Genomic DNA, 23371 nt, shown 5'->3' on the forward strand with positions numbered 1-23371 from the left:
TACCTGTTGGCCATTTGTATATCTTCTTTGGAAACATTTGGTTCCTCTGCCCTTTTTTTTTTTTTTTGCAATTGAGTTGTACGAATGAGTTCCTTATATATTTTGGATATTAGACTCTTATTTGCATATATGATTTGCAAATATTTTTTCCAGTTCTGTAGGCTGCCTTTTCATTTTGTTGATGGTTTCCTTTGCTGTATAGAAGCTGTTTAGTCTGATGTAGGTCCCACTTGTTTACTTTAAGCTTTTAATGCTTGTGCTTTTGGTGTCATATCCAAATAATTACTGCTAAAATCAATGTCAAGGAGCTCTTTCTCTATTTTCTTCTAGGAGCTTTATAGTTTCAGGTCATACATTTAGGTCTTTAATCCATTTTGAGTTCATTTTGAAAACTGAAGTATTGTTGATTTACAATGTTTCAGGCATACAGCAAAGTGATTCAGTCACACATTACTTTTCAGATTCTTTTCAATTATAGGTATTACAAGATACTGAATATAGTTCCCTGTGCTACACAGTAGGTCCTTGTTATTTGTCTATTATTTATATCTTATTTGTCTAGGAGTATGTATCTGTTAATCCCAAATTACTAATTTGTTCCTTCCCCTCACTATCACACTGATAACCATAAATTTGTTTTCTATGTCTGTGTGTTAACTTTTGTGAGTGGCAATTTGAATTAAAAAACATACGTATCTAAGACATCCTTAGTCATTTTACTCAGCTGTTACCCAGTGAAATGCTACTGACAAACCACTTCCCCTTGGAAACACCACTACTTGTTGTAACAATCTTTCTTAGAGACATGTTGTACTGTGCTTAGTTGCTGAGTCAGGTCAGACTCTTTGTGATCACATGGACTGCAGCCCAGGCTCCTATGTCCATGGAGATCCTCCAGGCAAGAATACTGGAGTGGGTTGCCATGCCCTCCTTCAGAGGATCTTCCCAACCCAGGGATCAAACCTAGGTCTCCCACATTGCAGGCAGATTCTTTATTTTACTTTATGTTATTTTTACTTTATTCTGAGCCACCAGGGAAGCCCAAGAATACTGGAGTGGGTAACCTATCCCTTCTTCACGAGTCTTCCCCAGCCAGGAATCAAACCGGGGCCTTCTGCATTGCAGGTGGATTCTTTCCCAGCTGAGCTACCAGCGAAGCCCTTCTGAGAGCCATAGCTTTATTTTTTTCCTACTTTTCTCAAAGGTACATTTGTATTTAACTCTCCCCTCCATCAGGACTCTTTCCAATCTTTGAGAAAACAGACTTCCTAGGAAGTGATTCACTATTTTAATCATTCATTTACTAAACAAATTTAACCAGTTTACTGAGGACCTACCAAACACGAGGCAGATGTTGAGGAGGCAGTGGGAAGCAAACAGCAAAACAGTCTAGGGCTCCTGGTCTGAGAGGTGTGTACCCACATCACAGTTCAGAACGGGAATAAAAACAAGACATGGAGCTTCTCACCCAGCATCTCAAAAAACGTGACAGGACCCTCCCTGTCACTAAAAGCTTCGCAGACTCTCCCTATCTTGGCCTGAGGACTTGGCAGGTGAATCTATTGAGAGGGCGGTGAACCCAACCTCTGGCGGCTGCGGAGGGGACCGATCGGACGTTGAGGGGATGGAGGCCGCGGGTCCCACCCACCGCTGTCCTGAGTCAGGCGTCTCCTCTGCGTCCTGGATCCGCGGCGCCTGGGCGCCCGGGTATCCAGCGGGGCCAGGACTCGCCCAGCCTCGTTCGCACGGAGAGGCCGGGGGCGGCCGGGCGGGCGGCCGGGGTGGCGGCCCCGCCCCGGGAGAGGCGTGCCGGGCCGGGCGTATTTGAGGCGCGGAGCCGGCCACCGCCCGGGCAGGACCACACCACCCCTGCCCGAGCCTCCCCCGCGGCGCGCGAGCCAGTGCAGAGGCGTCGGGTAAGTGGCGGGGGCGCCGGGACGGGGGTGCAGACGCCCCTGCTGCAAGGCCAGGGCGCCCGGGCGCAGCTCGGTGCGCGGCCCCCTTTGCCGGGCTGGGCGGGAGCCGGAGACGAGGGCTTGGCTTCCCCGGGGAACCGCGCTTTCTGGGCCCAGGTTCCTTGGCTTCGAGCCCTCAAGAGAGGAGTCTGAGACTCGAGGAAAGTTAGCAACGACTTAAAAGACTCACCTGCATTTCCTCGCGGCGGACGGGAGGGTCACCCTCTGCGGCGACTGGGAGGCTCAGCCCCGGCTTCGCGCCCCGCGCCCCGGCTGGCCCGTGGTGTGTGGTGGGCGCGAGCGCATCCTCCCAGCTGCCTGCTCCAGCTGGGCGGGAGGAACCAGGTGCCCCTGCCTCCGTCGGCGGTGGAGACTGCCCCGGCACTCTGTGGGCGGTTCCTCAACTCAGCTTGGCTGTGGGATGGGGATGTGTTCTGCTACAGGCCAACAGAGTCCGGGGCTGCAGCCGCTCTCTGGATGCTGATCCCGCAGAAAATGGTGCAGCCCCAAGGCTGAGTGGGCATGTGCCCGGCTTGGCAAAGACCGCACACCTTCAGTTTTTGCACATCCCAGTCCGGATTTGAGCATTAACGATCTCAGACCTGTGCTGCGGACGTGTGGGGTGTGGCAGAATTGAATGTTCGTCCGAGGGTGCAGAGCCCTAGTTGAGGTGGGGAGGGGTTGCTTCTAAAACATGTTTGAGGACATATTCTAAATTGTGAGTTGCTCAAATCAAAGCGCTAATGTGCCTGCGCTTTTACGAGTAGGAGCTCCAGGACACTGGGGTTGAGGTTGTGTCTTAAGCTTCATGCCCTGCCCTTAGCGATCCTGATTTCAGATACCTGGAATATTTGTAAAATGACTCCTGGGAATTGGGTTGCTGGACAATGAGGACGGTTTGACTTCAGTGACCCAGTCTGTTTCTAGGATTCTGGAAAAGGAATGGAAGAGAGGCTCATTTTGTTCTGCAGAAAATGGTGGCAATAAGAATTGACCACTTGGCACAGAGCATGAGAAAAAATTTTCACCAACTTCCAAAATTCTGACTCACTTGCCCCAAGTTAACACAGTTGATCTTTCATGCTAGGAAACTGTGTTTCCATAAAAGTTCAATAATAAAATTCATTGTGCCACAAGAATGTCCTTTCCAGACATTGTCTTTGAATCCCTAGAGTCATGTCATCCATCCCTTTGATGACTGTGCCTCACTCTTAATCTATGGGAAATTGGAGCTGCCTAAATTAATCAAGTGGGGGGCTTTTGCTTAAAATCAGCATTCTCTCCATATTCCGGGGAGAAGTTTGATGATGGGTCTTGAATGTTTTGAGCTTAGAAATATTAGGCGGATGCCTCACCAAGTTACATAAGAAGCAGAAGAGGAGGAGCACTGTTTGATAGATTGACCCCAAAAGCTCATTTTAAAAAATAAACTGTGGTGTTGGAGAAGACTCTTGAGAGTCCCTTGGACTGCAAGGAGATCCAGCCAGTCCATTCTAAAGGAGACCAGTCCTAGGTGTTCTTTGGAAGGACTGATGCTAAAGCTGAAACTCCAATACTTTGGCCATCTCATGCGAAGAGTTGACTCATTGGAAAAGACTCTGATGCTGGGAGGGATTGGGGGCAGGAGAAGGGGATGACAGAGGATGAGATGGCTGGATGGCATCACTGACTCGATGGACATGAGTTTGGGTGAACTCTGGGAGTTGGTGATGGACAGGGAGGCCTGGTGTGCTGCGATTCATGGGGTCGCAAAGAGTCGGACACGACTGAGCAACTGAACTGAGGCTAGTCTCGCTCTGTTGAAAGGTCTTTCAGCTCATTTCAGTTCAGTCAATGATATTTTGCTATGCTACAAATACGCAGCAGAGCTTTATAAAAAGACTTTTTATGTATTGCTGCTGCTGCTAAGTCGCTTCAGTCGTGTCTGACTCTGTGCGACCCCATAAACGGGAGCCCACCAGGCTCCCCCGTCCCTGGGATTCTCCAGGCAAGAACACTGGAGTTGGTTGCCATTGCCTTCTCCATTACTTATTGCTGCTGTTGCTGCTAAGTCTCTTCAGTCATGTCCGACTCTTAGTGATCCCATGGACTGCAGCCTATCAGGCTCCTCCACCCATGGGATTTTCCAGGCAAGAGTACTGGAGTGGGTTGCCATTGCCTTCTAGTGAGGTCAAAAGGCTGTTATTGGTCTCAGCTATGATTTAGATACTGTTTACCTAGAACTCTCTTCAGTCAGACTCTACATCTTATCCCTAATAGAGATCTATATTCATATAATAAAATTTGAGGTGCTTATGTTACCTAAAATACCAGTTGGCTTGTAAACTTCTTGTACCTGAGACTCATGGTAACTGATCAAAAACTTAGCCTCTCTTTCCTTTTAGTTTGGGACAGAGGCTTCTGCTGAGGACAGCTAGTTAACATTTTCTATCTGGTGCCTGCATGAATTCTTCTCATTAAATTCTGAGTGGTAAGCCTGCCAGGGCAGTAATTCTAGTTTGCTGCTGACTAAGTATCATGTGTTCTCTCTTAACTGATACTCAGCTTTTCCATATGGGGAAAAAAAAATCAGTAACTGAGAGGTACAAAGTAACTTTAACTTCCTTATGGCTGAGGAACTGTGATGAAAAAGAAATCCTGGGAAAGGACCAGTTTCCTTTATCCTAACTAGCATCTCTGAATTTGGCTTTGCAAATAAGCATTTCTCAAGCCTTGTTTCATGTTTCAGTAAGACCAGGAAGTAGCCCGCCTCTCCTGTGTTCTTTGGAGAGGAGTGCGGGCCGTGCTTGGGGTTCTGAGGAAATAGTTGATGATCGACTTCCCTTACAACTTTTATAAAAGTTGGGGCCCTTTGTGGGCAGAAATTTCATAAGTCCTCCTGGGAATCCAGGCAACTGAATTAATTGCTACGTGGGTCTAGAATAACATAGTACAGTGGATAGCAACTCTTTATTAAAGGGCAAAAGCTGCAATTAACAGCAGATTAAAAGTGGTCTGCATTCTGACTCATGTTTAAATTCCTTGTTCCAAAGTGATACTGAACTAATTCTTGTAGATTTTTCCAAATGTGAGGATTCAGATCGTATTTTTTAAATGTTTTTGCCTTTGATGTAGTGTTTCTTATCTGACTTCAAAATTCTCTGTTTCTGGAAATGCCAGAGTTCACATACCTATAGTATTTGTACAGTGGGAAGTTTGTTGTTTTTTTTTTTTTTTTCACATTTGATTGTCTCTTTATATAAGCTACTCATCTAAAAAGAAATTTTCCAGGCAAGTAGGAAGATGTTTATCTAAACAGATTTTTAAAAAGTTTTCTTGGTTCTCCTTTTAAGTTCTAAGGTTGCTAACCTTGATTTAAAAAGAACATTGGTTAGAAACCTTTCCATCAGAGAGCTGATGGTTGGGAGCTGATATAATCAAAACAATGAATACCCAACTTTTAGGAAAGTAAGCTTTATCAGTTTAAATGTGGTTATAATTAGCAAAATGACTGTGCAAAATGGCATCCTTGTATTCAGTATCACTGCACACTGCATGAGTCACCCAGCTAGTTTCTGACAAAAGCGTGATCGCTTTTTGTTTACAATTTCAGCATGTTTATGCAGTTCCAAATGAGTAAGCCAGAGAATTAATTTCTAAATGAAGTAACTAATACTTTCGAAGGACTATACTTTAAAATGTCAGTGTGAGGTTTGCTACTAGTATAAAATCAGTCAGAATTAGGAGTCAGGATGTTTGGACTCAGGTCCCTGCCTGCCAATGACAGAATGGGCCACCATGTTAACTCTCTGAGACTCAGTTTCCTCACCTTTGAAGTAAGGATATCAACTTTTCCCTGTCAATCTCATAAGATTATTATCAGAATCAAAATAAGAAAGGTATGTGAAAGTGCTTTATAAACTGAAAACATCACACAAATACAAGGTGTCATTATTCTAATGGGCTTCTAATGTGTCAGAGCACAATCCAAACTGTCATCCTTGCTGTTACATGAAACACAGCAGAAACAGTGGACTCTGCGTTGTTTTTCCAGTTGTTTTGGTCTAGTTGGAAAAGGGGGCTTCCCAGGTGGCTCAGATGGTAAAGGATCTGCCTGCAATACAGGAGACCCAGGTTTGATCCCTGGGTCAAAAGACCCAATGGAGAGGGAGAACGCAGCCCACTCCACTCCAATCCAAAATAAACTGAGTATGTTTGAACAGAGACTTGGAAAAGAATAAATGTTACATTTGGGGCTAGCTGTCTTGGCCTGAGTTTCTGGTTGTGATCAGCCTTTAAACATACCTAAGTTTAATTGGGTTTATATTCATAGATGGGCTTCCCTGGTGGCTCAGCCTGTAACGTGGGAGACCTGGGTTTGATCCCTGGGTTGGGAAGGTCCCCTGGAGGAGCTCGAGTGGCAGCCCACTCCAGTATTCTTGCCTGGAGAATCCCCATGGACAGAAGAGCCTGGTGGGCTACAGTCCATGGGGTCGCAAAGAGGTGGACATGACTGAGGGACTAAGCACACATATTCAGGACCCTTTATGAGGCCAGTGGTACAGCTTTAGCTAGTTGTAACAACTGAAACTACCTTTCTGTTTTTTATTGACCTGAATGGGTACTTTTATGTGAGGATACATATCCTCATTAGCTCAGGCCAGTGGTTCTCAAACCAGGCACAGTTTTGCCCTCCTCTTGCTTCCCCAGGGTTATTTCGAAACATCTTAAGACATTCTAGGTTATCACAGTGCAGGGGCCGGGGGGAGGGGGGGCTGCTGTCAGCTTGTGTGTTGAAGCCAGGGACGCACAGAAGGGCCCCTCCCTACGAAGAATCCCACCTGAAATGTCAGTGGTGCTGAGGTCAGGGATAAGCCCCAGCACAATGGGGATAAAAGAAGTCAAAACACAAAGTTATTGCTAAGTCATTGCTATGTTGCTCAGGAATGGAAGAATTTGTGTAATCAAAGGAACTAAACTTTCTGCCTACTGTGAAGTCCAAAATTGTTTCTTTCTGGCGTCCAAAGTGAGAAGCTTTATTTCTTGACTTAAGAAATATCCTTTCAAAGGACTTCACGGGCAGTCCAGTGGTTAAGACTCCGTGCCTCCACTGCAGGGGGTACGAGTTCCATCCCTGGTCGGGGAACTAAGATCCCACATGCCTCATGGTATAGCCAAAAAAAAAAAAAAAGAAAGAAATGTCCTTTCTTTCCCTTTTCTGTAAGAACTCTTTAAGCTGTTTTTAAAAATCTTTATTGAATTGTTACAATATTATTTTATGTTTTGGTTTTTTGGCCACCAGGCATGTGGGATCTTAGTTCCCCAACCAGGGATCGGACCTGCTCCCCCCGCATTGGAAGGGGAAGTCTTAACCACTGGATGGCCAGCAAAGTCCCTGTAACAACTCTTAAGTTCCTCCTGTGGTAGCAGCACACTTCTCTAGGCAGTGGCAGTCTTTTGGGGAAGGAAGTACAGAGGAGCACCGACTTTTGCATTAAAGAGTCAAATATTATATACTAAACGCAGTGAAACAAGCCCTGGGAGAGTCACTGTGACTTCCCAATTAGATCACCTGCAGTTTCCAAATTGGAAGATGGGCACAGTGATAACCTGAGTGTATCCAAATATGTTTCAGAATGTCCAGATTTGAAAAGAGGTGTGCAAAAATAAAAAATTAACGGAAGGTCATATTGAACTGTATTATAAGTAACAGCAGAGTAAGATAAAATATCTGGTATATAAATGAAGCATACAGTAAGTTCTAGGAGGACGTTTTGTCTGCTTTTGTTTTACCAAAAAGTCTAGTATTTTGTATTTTTAGGACCTATCAAGTAGCCACCACTTAACGGATCATTTCTTAGAATAACTGAATAACTTTAACAAGTAGGCAACTTACGGCTTCCCAGGTGGTGCTGGTGGTAAAGAACACGCCAGCCAGTGCAGGAGATGTAAGAGATGTGGGTTTGATCCCTGGCTCAGGAAGGTCCCCTGGAGGAGGGCTTGGCAACCCACTTGTTTTCTTGCCTAGAGAATCCTATGGACAGAGGAGCCTGGTGGGCTATGGGTCCATAGGGTAGCAAAGAGTCCGACATGACTGAAGTGACTCAGCACACACATGTAGACAGCTTAAGGAAAAAGATTCTGATTACTGAAGATCCAGGTAACTTTGACCATAGCACAGGTGATCCTGGGCGGAGAAAATAACCCAGGCCTGAGGAGTCCCAAGCTGCCCTCCTCTCCTCACCGCCAGAGCACCAGCTCCGGGAGCAAGTGTAGAACATCTTGTTTGTTGGGAACTGGCACTGAGGGAGGAGCCAGAGAAGCAGGAGTGATGGTCTCATGGCCACCCACTGAGGCAGCTTTGGGCAAGGCCAACCCTCTTTGGTAGCATCCTACCCCAAAATATTTTTCTCCAAATTGTCTTTTTTTTAAAAAAAAAAACCTTGGTTTGTTATACTGCCAGATATTTTCATTTGGAATAACAAACACCTTTTTTTAAAAAAAGTACATCTTGTGCTCGCCTTTCTTTGCTATTGCTTCATATCCCCAGTCTCACCTTCCTTTCAAGGTTTAGCTCAACACTATCCCTGTTGGAAGTCATCTTTCCAGTTGTGACTTCTCGTAGCACATAGTCTGGCTCGCACCACCCATTACTTGTGACCCTTTCTGGCCTCTGGACCCTTTGATGATATATCTTAGCCAATTCCGTCTGCAAACCCAGACCTGAGCCTGCCCAGTGCCTGGCACAGAACAGGCACACATGTGTGCAAATGAAGAAATAAGTCAGCAGCAGCAGCTATGGCTTGGGCAGTGGGGCGGGCAAGGCAGAGACTATCTTTCAAACACTAGCAGGAAGAACCAACGGCCTCCTCCTAAAACCCAGAAGAGGGTGTGGGGCTATCACTGAGAACCGGAGGAGAGGTGGGCAAGATTCATCTGATGAACACTTTTTATGAGGTGGTGGAAAAAAAGAGCACAGGAAGGAAGGTGAAGGAGAACCAAAGACAAACCAGGACCATTTACATTTGTTACCTAGGAAAGGGCAGAGTATTGTACTTCCTGCTCTCCCACTTGTATTGTATAGCCTGTTACTTCCAGGATTCAGCCACAAGAGAGTGTGATTAGAGTTCAGCTATGAGTTAAATAGGGCCTGGTGATTCAGGTGGAGAGCATCCTCACCCTTTGAGACATTTTTGTGGTTCCCCACCATTGATTTTGGCATATTTGGAGAACAGACTTGTTTGTGTTAAGAGAATGCCTGTACATTGACTTGACCTGCACAATGAGCTGTTTGTGATGTTCACACAGAAATCAGTGAAATCTTTTAGGATCAAGTGATAACCCCTGTTTTTTTTCCTCCTTTCAGGAAAATGGCAGACGGTTTTTCGGTAAGTGTTTTATGTCTGTTTTCCTACCTTAATATATATACATTCATGCAGGATGAGGGTTTTTTGTTTGTTTTTTAACCGCTCAAGTTTCCTGTTTAACTCTCCCACCTCGTGGCTTCCTCTGGCCTCATCTGTCCAATGAGGGCTTGTTAGGTGGAGTCTTGTTTTTGCAGCAACAGGTTTGGGAAGAAAGCCAGGCAGAGAGAGGCCTCACTAACAGTAACCCCTTTACCAAAGGCCTAGGACAGAAGCTGGTGGATTCTGCTGGCAGGAGCTGAGAAGCCAACTGAGCAAAGGGCAGTGTGGTTCATTCTGAGCAACCTGATTTTTTTTAACCCTAAAGTGCCCTCAACTCCTTCTCCCTTCCCAAATGCTGGAGTAAGAAGCAGCCAAAACGAATTCCTATTAGCATGCTTATGTATTCCCCAATTCCCTAATGGAATGACACGTCACCTAGAGCCACGAGCTCTGCTCAGGTTTGTTTTCTAAATCCAGTTTGCTTTCCATCATCACGGAGCCCTCAGTTTCTCTCTCCCCCTCCCCCAGGACACATGGGCTCCCTTCACAGCCTCACTGTGTTGCCCCAACACCAGGTCTAGGGTTGTGTTCCCGATGCATCAGAGACAATCCTGGCAGATCATATTCAGTCAATGGAGAAGCCTTTACTGGGCATCTTCCATGTACCACCTGGCAGCGTGCTAAACACTGTAGAAAACAGGCAGGGAGAAAGCAGTCTCGTCCTGGAGAGAAAGGACACAATCCAACGCTGGCACAGAGTGTCGCAGTCTGTAAAGAGCCGTCCCAAATGTGGCCTCACTTGCTTGTCACAACGATCATGTGAAATAGGTCATTATCCCCATTTTACAAGCAAAGACACTAAGTCCTATACAGGCAACACGATAGCTCTGAAACTCTGGAGCTCTTGATCGATAACACTGGATTTCTTGATGGATGGCACTGAATTTTAAACCAAGTCTTCTGACTCCACATCGCAGGCTTCTCCCTGTGTACAAGGCAGCCTCTCTGGTACTAGCCTGGATGCCACTAAGTGGTAACTTACCTGGCGTACCCAAAGTGCAGTAGACATCCCGCAAAGGGAAGGCCAACACAACCAGGGCCAGCTTGGTGGCAGGTTTTGCAGCCCAAGAGTATACTGAGTTTGGTGACTTTTTTTTTTTCCATGTCAGTTAGAAAGTATGTGCTTTTACATAGAGAATGCAGATTACAAAAAGGCAACCCTCAGTGATCTGAGATGATGGGAGGCAAGAGTAAAGTGATAAAGCATGTATAATACCATAGTCAAATTTTAGTCTTAGGAATTCAAAACTAAAAGGTTGGAAAAACTTTATTGATGTGAATTTCGTATCTTCACCACATCCCTCTAATTCTTAGATCACATATTCCTGAAAATTCTGTTGTGATTGTTCTTCATCCTATAATTTTTTAAATGTCTTTTTTTCCAGCTTAATGATGCCTTAGCTGGGTCTGGAAAACCAAACCCCCAAGGTTGGCCTGGTTCATGGGGAAACCAGCCTGCTGGGGCAGGAGGCTACCCAGGAGCAGCCTATCCTGGGGCCTACCCTGGACAAGGACCTCCTGGCCCCTACCCTGGACAGGGACCTCCTGGCCCCTACCCTGGACAGGGACCTCCTGGCCCCTACCCTGGGCAGGGACCTCCTGGGGCCTACCCTGGCCCAACAGCACCTGCTTATCCTGGACCAACTGCACCAAGTGCCTACCCCGGACCTGGGGCCTACCCACCTCCTGCCTACCCTGCTGCCAGCCCCTATGGCATCCCTTCTGGACCCCTGGTAAGATGGAGTGAATCATTTAGTAAACTTCAATGTGCTTGGGACCAAGTTAATAAAGAACACGGCTGGGACTTCCCTAGCAGTCCAGTGGCTAAGACTCCATGCTCCCAGTGCAGGGGGCCTGAGTTTGACCCCTGATCAGGGAACTAGATCCCACATGCCACAACTAAGACCCAGCGCAACCAAATAAATAAATATTTAAAAAAGAAAGAAAATGGTAATTTTCTGGAGCGGTAGTGTCATCACTTTGTAGTGCTCTGACTGGAAGCTGGCGCTGGGCACTGGTGACCTGCAGAGGGCTTCGGGAGACCTGAAGCTTGAAACTCACCGCTTAGAGCCATTTTGCAAGGACCAGGCACAGTGTATGTTGGTTCAATAGAAAAATTAGTTTCCGGTGTTTAGTATATGTACTGTTAGTTTAAAGAGAAGCCAATATATGTTTTGAAGGCATCTGTAGAGCAGCTTTAATATAAATCAAGATCATAGTAATGGTTGTTATTATTACTGATAAACACTGAATATATAACATGTACCAGCTGAGTGCTTATACATGGATGCTCTCATTCAACTCCATAAGCACCCTGTAAGATACTATTATTATCGCCACTTTACAAATAAGGAAATAGGGTAATAAAGGGTTATACAACCTTCCCATGGTCATAGAGGGGAAATTTGGGGCAACCACAGTAATCTGGTTTTTAAAAACCTTCTAAAGATAATTTTGTGATCTAAGGGTTGAATTTTCATTTATATTAAAACTCATTTTAATAAATGAATTCTAACCATAAAACCCAACTCTGGGGGCTCCCGACACATCTCCAAACAGTCTAGCTGTGAGAAAAGATACATATATGAGAAAAGAGTTCAATAGCAGTGTGAGATCAGCCCCTTTCAGGAGTGTGATGGCACAGGGAGTACTTGCTCTGCTTATTGGTCGGCTTAGAGGAGAGCAGAGAGACAGCATTAGGTGCATGAGAGGCGATGCGCAGGACCTGGACCACACACAGGTAGTCAGTTTAGACAGGAAAATGGAAATTCTGGAAGGAAGAGGCAGTGGGAAAGAGATTGAAGAGGAGGAACCCCAGAATCTAGTGGTTAAGTCTTGTTTTTGTTCAGTCACTAAGTCGAGTCTGACTCTTTGTAACCCCATGGACTGCATCACACCAGGCTTCCCTGTCCTTCTCTACCCCTTGGGGGTTTTCTCAAACTCATGTTCATCAAGTTGTTGATGCCATCCAACCATCTCATCCCTTGTTGCCCTCTTCTCCGCCTGCCCTCAATCTTTCCCAGCATCAGGGTCTTTTCTAATGAGTAGGCTCTTCACATCAGGTGGCCAAAATATTGGAATGTCAGCTTCAGCATCAGTCCTTCCAATGAATATTCAGGGTTGATTTCCTTTAGGATTGACTGGTTTGGTCTCCTTGCTGTCCAAGGGACTCTCAAGAGTCTTCTCCAGCACCAAAAATTCAAAAGCATCAATTCTTTGGTGCTCAGCTTTCTTTATGGTCCAACTCTCACATTCGTATATGACTGCTGCAAAAACCACAAGCTTTGACTATACAGACCTTTGGAATCAAAGTGATGTCTCTACTCTTTAATAGCTTTTCTTCCAAAGAGCAAGAGTCTTCTGATTTTGTGACTGCAGTCACTATCTGCAGTGATTTTGCAGTCCAAGATAATAAAATCTGCCAGTTTCCCACTTTTCCCTCATCTATTTGCCATAAAGTGATGGGACCAGATGCCATGATTTAGTTTTTTTTGATTGTTGAGTTTTAGCCAGCTTTTTCACTCTCCTCTCTCATCCTTATCAAGAGGCTCTTTAGTTCCTCTTCACTCTCCACCATTAGAGTGGTATTATCTGTATATCTGAGTGAAGTGAAGTGAAAGTGAAGTCGCTCAGTCGTGTCCAACTCTTTGCGACCCGTGGACTGTAGCCCACCAAGCTCCTCCGTCCATGGGATTCTCCAGGCAAGAATACTGGAGTGGGTTGCCATTTCCTTCTCCAGGGGATCTTCCTGACCCAGGGATCGAACCCAGTTCTCTCATATTGCAGGCATACGCTTTAACCTCTGCACCACCAGGTAAGCCCCTGAGGTTGTTGATATTTCTCCTGACAATCTTCATTCGGTCCAGCATGTCACATGATGTGCTCTGCACAGAAGTTAAATAAGCAGGGTCACAATATGCAGCGTTGACATACTCCTCTTGCAATTTTGAACCAGTTCATTGTTCCATGTCCAGTTCTAACTGTGGCTTCTTGACCTAAATGCAGATTGCTCAGAAGGCAGGTAAGGTGGCCTGGTATTCCCATCTCTTTAAGAATTTTCCACAGTTTGTTGTGATCCAGTCAAAAGCTTTCACGTAGTCAAATGAAGCAGAAGTGGACATTTTTCTGGAATTCTCTTGCATTTTCTGTGATTCACGGATGTTGGCAATTTGATTTCTTGTTCCTCTTTTCTAAATTCAGCTTATACATCTGGAAGTTCTTAGTTCACATACTGTTAAAGTCCAGCTTGAAGGATTTTGGGCATTTCCTTGCTAGCATTTGAAAAGAGTACAACTGTATGGTAGTTTGAACATTCTTTGACATTACCTTTCTTTGGAATTGGGATGAAAACTTTCCTTTTCCAGTCCTGTGGTCATTGCTTACTTTTCCAAATTTTCTGACATGTTGAGTATAGCACTTTAACAGTGGCAAAGAATCTGCCTGCCAATTCAGGAGACATAGGTTTGATCCCTGGGTGGGGAAGGTCCCCTGGAGAAGGAAATGGTAATCTACTCCAGTATTCTTGCCTAGGAAATCCCATGGAGAGAGGAGCATGGCAGGTTACAGTCCATGGGATCGTCAAAGAGTCAGACATGACTTCGTGACTAAACACCAACAACAAAGAGTCAAGAAACGACTGGCTTCTCAAGGCTGGACAGGGAGAATGTCAGCCAAGGGCCAGCCCAAACCAGGAACTCAGGAAGGGGATCAGATTGGGGAGAGGCAGGGGAGACTGTTGCAGTTCACACTGGTTGGATTTGTGGCACCAGTAGCAAAGCCAGATGGGAAGAAGCACAGGACTAATACAGATCAGATCAGAGCTAGAGCGAAAAAGACTTGGGCAATGGTTGAACCCAGGGGGAAACAATCTTAAAGGAAAAAGAGAAGAAGCCAAGATAGAGCAGTGGAAATATTTATAACACCTTGAACACAGACGGTCAGTAAATATTTGTTGAATGAACTGGGGAAGGTATTAACTGGAAAGTTCCCATTCGACAAACATTGAGTACCTGCCACCTTTAAAGCACCACACAGGGCCTGTGTGAATTAAACAGAAGAACACCTCAGAGGCCTAGAAGTTGCCAGTGTTTGCCTGCAGGGAGCAGAACCACCAGGACGAACATGTCATATGACAAGGATCTTAAGAGTGGCACAGAAATGTTAATGTTGATTGCAAGGTCTAGCTTAAGCCTTTCCAAAAAACAGGCTCCATGGATGAATTATGGATTAGGATGGCCCTTATCATGAGAGATACAGTCTCCAGAAGGGAACATACTGTCTTTGGTACTAATTAACTGATGGCCTTTTTCTTGATTGTTGTAGTTGTGTAGGGAGCCATCTCTCTTCAGACCCTGGACAAGGTGGCCTGAGAGTCTGAAAAGATGGTTTAAAGTAGGGTTACATGTTATTCACATATATTAATAGTGGTTGAACTCTAGCAATGTCTTTTTCTTTCTTCCCTCAAGAAAACATGACTCTTTCTTTGGGGGGGGGGTGGCTGGGTAGCTGCATGGCATGTGGGATCTTAGTTCACCGACTGGGGTGAACTAAGGTGAACTCACACCCCCTGCAGCAAAAGCACAGCATCTTAACCACTGGGCTGCCAGGAAACTCCCCCTGGAACATGACTCTTTCTTGATATATACGCATTTTTCTATTCCCAGAATGTGCCTTATGACCTGCCTTTTCCTGGAGGAATCATGCCTCGCATGCTGATAACAATCCTGGGTACAGTAAAGCCCAATGCGAACAGGTAAAGAGCAAAATTAGCAAGTCTAACATATTGATTGATTTTGAAATAAAGGGTGATCTGTTTTAAATTTTAATGGAATTTTAAAAATTACATTTAGAATCTTGGCTATACCATAGTTTGTGTTTTTCCCATAAGTCTTTGTCTCACCAAGAGGACAAATCCCTCGCTAAGTCTTGGGTCAAAAAGAAAAAGATGCCTAGTTGATCTGAGAGCTTAAATATTATATCTCCTGTCCTCATATTGGTACAGTCTCCCTGGAGCTGTGAAGGTCATGATACACTCTCAGATTTGTGAGCTTGGTTGCCTTTTCCATGTTCATACTGTTGGCCTGGTCTTCAGATGACAAGTGACAAGACGGGGAACCCCAGTGTTCTGAGTAGACACTATTTACTTAAAAGGTTTGAAAAAACTTTACAAGTTAAAGTTTTAACTTGACAAAGTAATTTGTCAAAATAAATCAGTCTTCACCATTGGTACTGCTTTGGTTGAGGTGAACTAGAAGGGGCTAAGATTTTGAGTTCACTTTGGAAAATCCATGCTGATTTACAGCTGCCTTGGAACATCGGACTCTGGTTATCACCACTGGTTATACTTACATATATCCTGAAACTGTTCAGTATGTCTGTCCTTGAGGTTGGTGGTACCATTAAAGCTCCTATAGCCATTAATTAATCTGTTTCTGGGTCTTGTCTATAGACAATACACAAAAGGTACACATTCAAGCTGTGTACACAGGTTTATTTAATTCTGTAAACAGCCTCTGTGAGTACCTGTCACTTTGATCCTGGTGAATCAGCGGGAGCAACATCCTGCTACCAGGAGGTGGACAGGTTCTATCAGATCATTTTACATTCAGCCAACCAGTTCACTCCACCTCCAGCCAGCCTCCTCTGGTTCTACGTGGTAGTCACTATCTTAAGCTAGTTCTTCCTTCCACACAGCCTAGACAGCTTCTTTCAGCACAGTACTTCCCTACACAGTAAAAACTGGTCTCACAGCAAGTTATAAAACATATACTCAATATATCTTCTGCCTATATCCTCACCCACCTTGCCTCCCAAAATAACACAGGACCCAGAGCCCTGATCCTGTGCAGGCAGCACTCATGATTAGGTAATATCTGCTCTCCTGAGGCAGCTGCTGTTAAGCAGAACCACAATGGCATCTTTGCTTTACTTAGGACTATCACACTAGAAAGGCTGGGCTTCCCAGGTGGCTCAGTGTAAAGAATCTCCCTGCCAAGCAGGAGACACGGGTTCTAATCCTGAGTCAGGAAGATCCCCTGGAGGAGCAAATGGCTATCTACTTCAGTATTCTTGCCTGGGAAATCCCATGGACAGAGGAGCCTGGCAGGCTACCGTGCATGGGGTCACAAAGAGTCTAACACGACTTAGGAACTAAACCACCACCACCACCATCACCATTAGGAAGGTTAGAGACTGTGGCAGGTTACAACTAATATTGGTTGAAATGATTAAAGTGGTAGTAAACTGAGAAATGTATTGCTTTGAGCTGCAAAATCTATGTGAGGAATCACATGAAAGAAGAAAAATCCTTGAAGTGGTAGAGATGACAATTACCTTTTCACTGCTCAGAAAGTACAAGCGTTGCCCATCAAATATAAGTTCTATTGCCATTTGACTATATTCGTTCTTTTCCTGTGAATTTAATCATTGATGGTTGTATGTATGTTACTGGGTGAACGAAAACACCCAAAGGATCATTGTTAATAGGTCTAGAATGCAGACCTTGCTTTAAAACAAGAGCTGTTTTAACAGAACCAGCTGCTTCTGATATTAGCGCTCTGGGGAGCACACTTTTGAGAAACCGTGTGGAGAGGGTAGTGCTTTAACAGCCAGAGAACTTGTGTTTGTATTAACATCCAAGGAGAGAGATCAGGGTAGAAAGTTTATCCAGCACTTCCATTAATTCCACTTTACATCACAGAATGTTTAACACATTTATTATTATGACTTTACAACTCAGCAACAGGATATTGAACATTAACTATGTTATATCATTCTTGCTGTTTTAGGACTAGGTTTTCCAGTTAACTATGAGGAAGCTAGGGATTTGATAGCACTTTATGTGACTGGTTTACTTTTAATAGGGATTGAAAGTAACCTGTCAGGGCAGGAAAGAGGTAGGCATATTCCCATAATGTTAGGTATAAAGTGCCCTCAAGGTGGCCCCAAACCTCTGCAAGGAAACCTTGACCATGTTTATATGCAGAGATAGTAAAAAGGGAAACACAGGTAAATAGGATATAACCAAAGACAACAAGGCTAAAAACTCAACACATATTGTCGTTTACTGTGGGATACTGTGGTAGTATGTCGAATATAGTAGTGCTCCTTATTGGAGGTTTTGCTTTCCACAGTTTCAGTTACCCAAGGTCAATCACAGTCTGAAAATATTAAGTGGAAAATTCCATAAATAAACAATTCATAAGTTTTAAGTTGCCAACACTGTACACAGCATGGTGAAATCTCATGCTGTCCAGCCCCATCCTGCCCAGGCTGTGAAACCACCCCTTTCTGCTGCATGTCTGGTCTATCAGGTATCAGATCCACTGCCATGGTACCCTGGTGCTTGTGTCCACAGAACCCTATTTTACCTAAGAATGGCCCAAAAGCAAGAGTAGTGATGCTGGCAATTCACATATGCCAAAGAGAAGCTGTAAAGGGCTCTCTCGAAATGAAAAGGGGACAGTACTCAATTTAATAAGGAAAGAAAACAATTATACACTGAGGTTGCTAAGATCTACAGTAAGTACAAATCTTTTGTCCATGAAATTGTGAGAAAGGAAAAAGAAACTCATGCTTTTTTTTTTTTCAGTCATACCTCAAACTGTAGAAGTTATGGCCCCAGTGCATAAATGTTTAGTTCCGATGGGAAAGGTATTAAATATATACAATATTTTGAGAGAGAGACCATGGCTTTTACAATATATTGCTATAGTTTTTCTATTTTATTAGTTGTTAATCTCTTACTGTACCTAATTTATAAATTAAACTTTATTATATGTACGTATAGGAAAAAGTTTGTGTATAGTTGGACAGATAATTTGGTTCAATACTATTCATGGTTTCAGCTATCCACTGGGCGTCTTGGAACACACATCCCATGCACGAGGCAGAAATACTGTACTTGGCCCAGTATACTTTCCAGTTTGAACCCATTCTATGGTTTATTTGCTTTCTGTTTAGAAAATTGTCCTGTACTTTATAAATGATTTGCTTTTTAGAAAAGTATATGTTCTTCACTTGATACAAATGTACAACTCGAATCATTTTACTAACTCTGACTTTTGACTTAAAACAGACTTGCTTTAGATTTCAAGAGAGGGAATGATGTCGCCTTCCACTTTAACCCACGCTTCAATGAGAACAACAAGAGAGTCATTGTTTGTAATTCAAGGCTGAATAATAACTGGGGAAAGGAAGAAAGACAAATGCTTTTCCCATTTGAAAGTGGTAAACCTTTCAAAGTAAGTTACTGCTATTATATATTGATAATGTATATTTCTCACAGGGAATCAAGCTTAAACCACAACACACTGGAAATTAATTTTCATCAGTTGTCCTGGGACACCTAACCAGTACACCTGCTCCCCATCCCAGGGGAATGGTCTCAGACATAGTGGCACATTCCTCAACTCCATTTAGCTACCTCACCATTGTCCGTTACCAGCCCTCTGAGTTTAGTCAACCCTAAACTGATTTTCTGGAAATGAGAAACATAGCATCTTTAATTTAAAAGGCAGAAAATCTCTCTTTTTGGCTGTACTGTGAGGCCTGTGGGGCAAATCTGCTTCCCCTGCAGTGGAAGCAAGGAGTCTTAACTACTTGCCAGGGATGTCTCCTAGAAAGTCTTTGTGATATAGTTGGGCTGAGATTTAATTCCTTAAAACAGCATGGTTAGCATGGCAATCAAAACTAAATTTTTTAAACTCTAAAATTAATTCATGCTTGTCTATGAAAATAAAAATTTACAAATTTTTTTTTTTACTAAAAAGTCCTCCATCCTTTACCCCTCCCCCATCCTCACAAAGGTTACAACTTGAGTTATCTTTCCAGTGTTTTCTTATGACAAGCAACACATTTTTTTATTTTTAAGCATGGCTTCAACAAATATTAGGTCCACAATGTTGGGTTAGGGTTGACTATACAGTGGGCAATAAAACAGCTAGACCATCAGCTCCTCAGGGGCAGGGACTAACAGGGTCTATATTCTACATTTGGTGGACATCTTTCCTTCTCAGAACATTGTCACCTAATACTTCATTGTTTAGATATGCAGTAATTCAACCAGTACCCTACTGATGAAAAATTGGAGTATGGAAATATTACAAACAGATAAAACCTGGAAAGCTTTATTTATTTTACAAAAATACTGTGATAACTATCCTAATACATCTTTGCTTCCTAGAAGAGTAATTTTACTCAAAAAATATATATGTTTAAAATTTAGATGAAGATAATGCCGAAGTGCTGCTTCCAAAATGATGTTAGAATTAACACATCCTCTAACTACTGGGAGATTTGTTTCTCTTACTCTTGCCAAAACTGGTTATTATCCATCTTCATAACATTCACTCCTCTAAACAGAGAATTCCTACTTTAGCATTTATTTTTATTTTTACTTTCAGTGTTTGAGACCATACAAAAGCTTTAAGTTTTTATGTAGAGGAATGATTAATCTTTTCCTCTGTGGCTTCAATTATATATCCTTTTAACAATTTATCATTTTGTTCCATTTAAATCTTTGAATAATTTGGAATTTATTTTTTTCTGGAAAGTTACCTTCTCTGACTTTAATTAGTTCTACAAGTGATCAGAAAGATGAAATTTTAGACACCCTGAGGTTAGGCCAGACTGGTTTTAAAAGGAATGGGCATTTCTAACAGTTTTGTGTATGTGCCATTTCAGATACAAGTGCTGGTTGAACCTGACCTTTTCAAGGTTGCAGTCAATGATGCTCACTTGTTGCAGTACAATCATCGGGTGAAAAATTTTGGGGAAATCAGCACGCTGTCGATTTCTGGTGACATAACTCTCACCAGTGTTTCGCACACTATGCTATAATCTTAAATGGGCAGATACTTTTGTAAAGAAATGAATTTGAACGTAAACCTTACACATTTAAAGGTTTCATGTTGAGTGAAAAATTTTACCTTTATTCATCAATGTCCTTCTTGTAAATCAGATTTAATAAATATTCTAAGAGTTACTTGTCTTTATATGTAATTTAATTGGGGCAATTTATTGTTGATAATACACAATGGACTTAAAGGAAAAAGAAATATGTGGCAATGTTAATACTGCATTAGAGTCTCCCAGTTTTCAATATTTGAAACTATATTTTTAAAAAGAAATCAGGAGTAAATACTACCACAAAATTAACCTCTCTCTTCTAGAGTTTGGTAAAAACCAATGGATACTACAAAAAAATCATTCTTCTATTGTCTTACTTAAGGAAACATATTCAAGAAATAAGAAAAGCTAAGTTTACATACATATAACCTTTTGGACTTTAACTATTTTATCTCTCTAAACTATACTTCACGGTTTCAAATCATTAATTTATACCAACATCAATCTTCCTCTGGGTTCTTTTGGTTTTATGAAATCTCCAGATTTGTAGAAGGAAAAATGTAGGTTTTTATTTGAAAATCCCATTGTCAATACTCTATCAACCATGCCTTTCTGCCCTTCTTCATTACCAGGAAGGTCAAAGATTAATATAATTTCAAAACTAGGATATGCTCAGACCACTTCATTTTATAGAAAACCAAAATATTATTTGATCTGTTGCTGTTTCTACAGTACCATCTTCTCAACCATGATCTCCTGCAGAGATCAGAATGCAGGAGGTTTATGAGGGAGGATATGCCCTTTCTCTCAAGAGCTGTGAAGGCAAGAAAGTACATGACTGCGCAGAGAGAGAAGTGGAGCATCTACGCCTCAGTCTACCCTACAGGGATTCTGAGCTGGGATGATCCTTTAGAGCTGTCAAGAGGGGGACAGGCCTTCATATTTTTACTTCATCTCATTTCTTTTTTCATTTTTGGAAAAGCTCTGATTCTACCCAGTTTTCTTTCATTTTGTCTTTAAAGGTTTTCTTGATACCTCATAATTCTAGAATCCAGTAGCCCAAGGACACTCCATCTAGTTGTAGGGCATAATGACGGCTGCCTACCTGACTCATTCCCTGCTACCTAACAGTCCTGGTTTTACCCAGATATAATCCCAGGTAAAACAGGGAATCCTGATTAAGTAAATCCCAGATGAGACGCAGATGGAGATGTAGCATTAATTGGCCTAACCAAACTAAAGGGAAGGACATAGCTCTGATTACCACTAGCAGCCATCTTATACCCCCAAGCACCCAGCGTTAGAGATGCTGACACCAAGGATGCCAGAATGAACTGTGAACAGATATTGGACCTTGATGCATCATTGAGCTGTTGACTGTGAAGTGCCTGAAATCACCATGACAACATTATAATAATGAACTTCCTATTGTTAAGCCAATTGGAGTTCATTGCATTGTTACTTTAACAGCCAAAAGTTTTCTAAGTGATTCAACAGTACATCTTATTAAACCTAAAAAAAATCATGTTTACTGACTGACATTGTTTTAGTCTCATCTACTTTATCAATGGCAACCCACTCCAGTATTCTTGCCTGGAAAATCTCATGGACAGAGGAGCCTGGCAAGCTACAGTCCACGGGGTTGCAAAGAGTTAGACACAACCGAGTATGCACACACTGACTTCATCCTTGAGGGCAAATGTTATCTTATTGTTATATCACATATAGCTTTATGTATGTACTAAGTCTTGGGTTGCTCTGTACTCATCTCTTTTACATGTTCATGGCCCTGGACCCTTAGAAAACTCCCAACTTTGATAATACTGTCTTTTCTACAAGCCCAACACAACTTCCTCTAACAAAAGTGGATGTGCTTTTCCTTTCTTGTTTGGAAGGCCCTCATCTTAAAGAATTATCCATAAAGGTGCTGCTTGTTCAGTGAATACCCCCAATACTCACCTCATTTGCAAACAGAAATAACTGGCCCCAGGTCTGATGGGAAGCTTCTGCTACTTATGAGTCAGCTTAGTGCTCTGTCGTACTGATGCCCCTGTCTTCTACAATCCTACAGTCAAGAGTTTTATAAAGGAGAAAGTATTCCAAATATACTGATTGATAGCTAAAGAAACTCCACATACCCTGAAAATGCAATATGTAAGCTATTCAATATCAACAAATTTAAGAGTTCAAACTAAGAATAAAGTATAAAAGAATGCAAATATTTGTCAAAGTTTAACATTATATTTCAATTAAACTGAAGAATGTTAGTAAGCTCTGAGCAGATATACTTAAGCTTATACATTTTAAACAAGAGAGGCAAGGCACAGTACATTTTTATTCTGCATTGGTTAATATATAACATATCCCCACTTCCCTTGAGAAATAGTATCATAGCTAAAATACACTTTGATGAACACTGAATATTAAAATATTACACAATCACTCCTCAGAATCCTGAGGGGGGTGGTTGGATTGGTCCCAGGATCACCCCCGTCCCCTCACACACACACACAGATACCAAAATTCAAGGATGCTTAAATCTCTTAACAGCAGGCTCTCAGTATCCACAGGTTCTGCATCCACCTAAGGAGGGTCAACAGTCTACAAGTAGCTTGAACAGCAGTGAACACAAACGCTCTTCAACTTTTCAATATTCTAAGAACACAGCACTGATGACATGAAGAAAGATGTCTGGATTTATTTTTAAATTTAAAATTCTTCTGGTTGTTCTCCACTGAGAGGCCTCAGAGGTGAAAAGGAAATCAGGTTACCACCAAAGGAAATGTGTCTGGTCTGTTCTTGATGTCTTCTCTCCACCTGAATGAATGTATTACTGCAGTTCAGGCCTGGCTAGAGAAGAAATTTAAGAGAAGCCACTGAAGTAATTATCAAGAGTTTTACCAAGTGAGTGTTCAATCTTTCAAATTAGTAGTGGATTAATTAATAATATAAACAACATTTTTTGTACACAATGATAAAATTCTTAGTAACATAATGTTATGCTACCCTCCATGGATCTAATTTCAAAATAGAGATTTTTTAAAATTGAAAAGTATATTAGGAATATATACCTTATATATGGAACCTAGAAAAATGGTACTGATGAACCTACTTGCAAGGCAG

General features: G+C 42.6%; 2 protein-coding genes and 1 long non-coding RNA gene across 13 annotated transcripts in view; 1 reads left to right on the forward strand and 2 right to left on the reverse strand.

The window, feature by feature from the left end:
* The window catches only part of LOC138443744 (uncharacterized), a 57672-nt gene extending 55153 nt beyond the window's left edge, over positions 1-2519 (reverse strand). Inside the window, exon 1 of one of the 6 annotated variants that reach the window (XR_011258288.1) lies at positions 2146-2519. This is a non-coding gene — a long non-coding RNA (uncharacterized lncRNA). The remainder of the gene's footprint in view (positions 1-2145) is intronic. The other 5 variants (XR_011258283.1, XR_011258286.1, XR_011258285.1 and 2 more) reach the window with 5 other exon arrangements.
* On the forward strand, positions 1417-20384 carry LGALS3 (galectin 3). The gene is made up of 6 exons (XM_069596678.1): positions 1417-1916; positions 9301-9322; positions 10786-11133; positions 15064-15152; positions 18477-18642; positions 20084-20384. The coding sequence occupies exons 2-6, from the start codon at positions 9305-9307 to the stop codon at positions 20237-20239; spliced, it is 777 nt and encodes a 258-aa protein (XP_069452779.1). The 5' UTR covers positions 1417-1916; positions 9301-9304; the 3' UTR covers positions 20240-20384.
* Positions 20385-22564: 2180 nt separating this feature from the next.
* Positions 22565-23371, reverse strand: part of DLGAP5 (DLG associated protein 5) — a 42282-nt gene continuing 41475 nt past the window's right edge. For 4 of the 6 annotated variants that reach the window (XM_069596670.1, XM_069596671.1, XM_069596675.1 and 1 more), the window contains exon 19: positions 22565-23098. In XM_069596670.1, coding sequence (XP_069452771.1) covers positions 22958-23098 — 141 coding nt within the window. In that variant the 3' untranslated portion in view covers positions 22565-22957. The remainder of the gene's footprint in view (positions 23099-23371) is intronic. The other 2 variants (XM_069596673.1, XM_069596672.1) reach the window with 1 other exon arrangement.

Source organism: Ovis canadensis, chromosome 7, assembly GCF_042477335.2.
Source record: "Ovis canadensis isolate MfBH-ARS-UI-01 breed Bighorn chromosome 7, ARS-UI_OviCan_v2, whole genome shotgun sequence".
NCBI classification, from domain to species: domain Eukaryota; kingdom Metazoa; phylum Chordata; class Mammalia; order Artiodactyla; family Bovidae; genus Ovis; species Ovis canadensis.

Coding starts and splice junctions, on each gene's coding strand:
- LGALS3 (XM_069596678.1), top strand. Junction 11,134..15,063: donor GCATCCCTTCTGGACCCCTG/GTAAGATGGAGT, acceptor TTCTATTCCCAG/AATGTGCCTTATGACCTGCC. Junction 18,643..20,083: donor AAAGTGGTAAACCTTTCAAA/GTAAGTTACTGC, acceptor GTGCCATTTCAG/ATACAAGTGCTGGTTGAACC.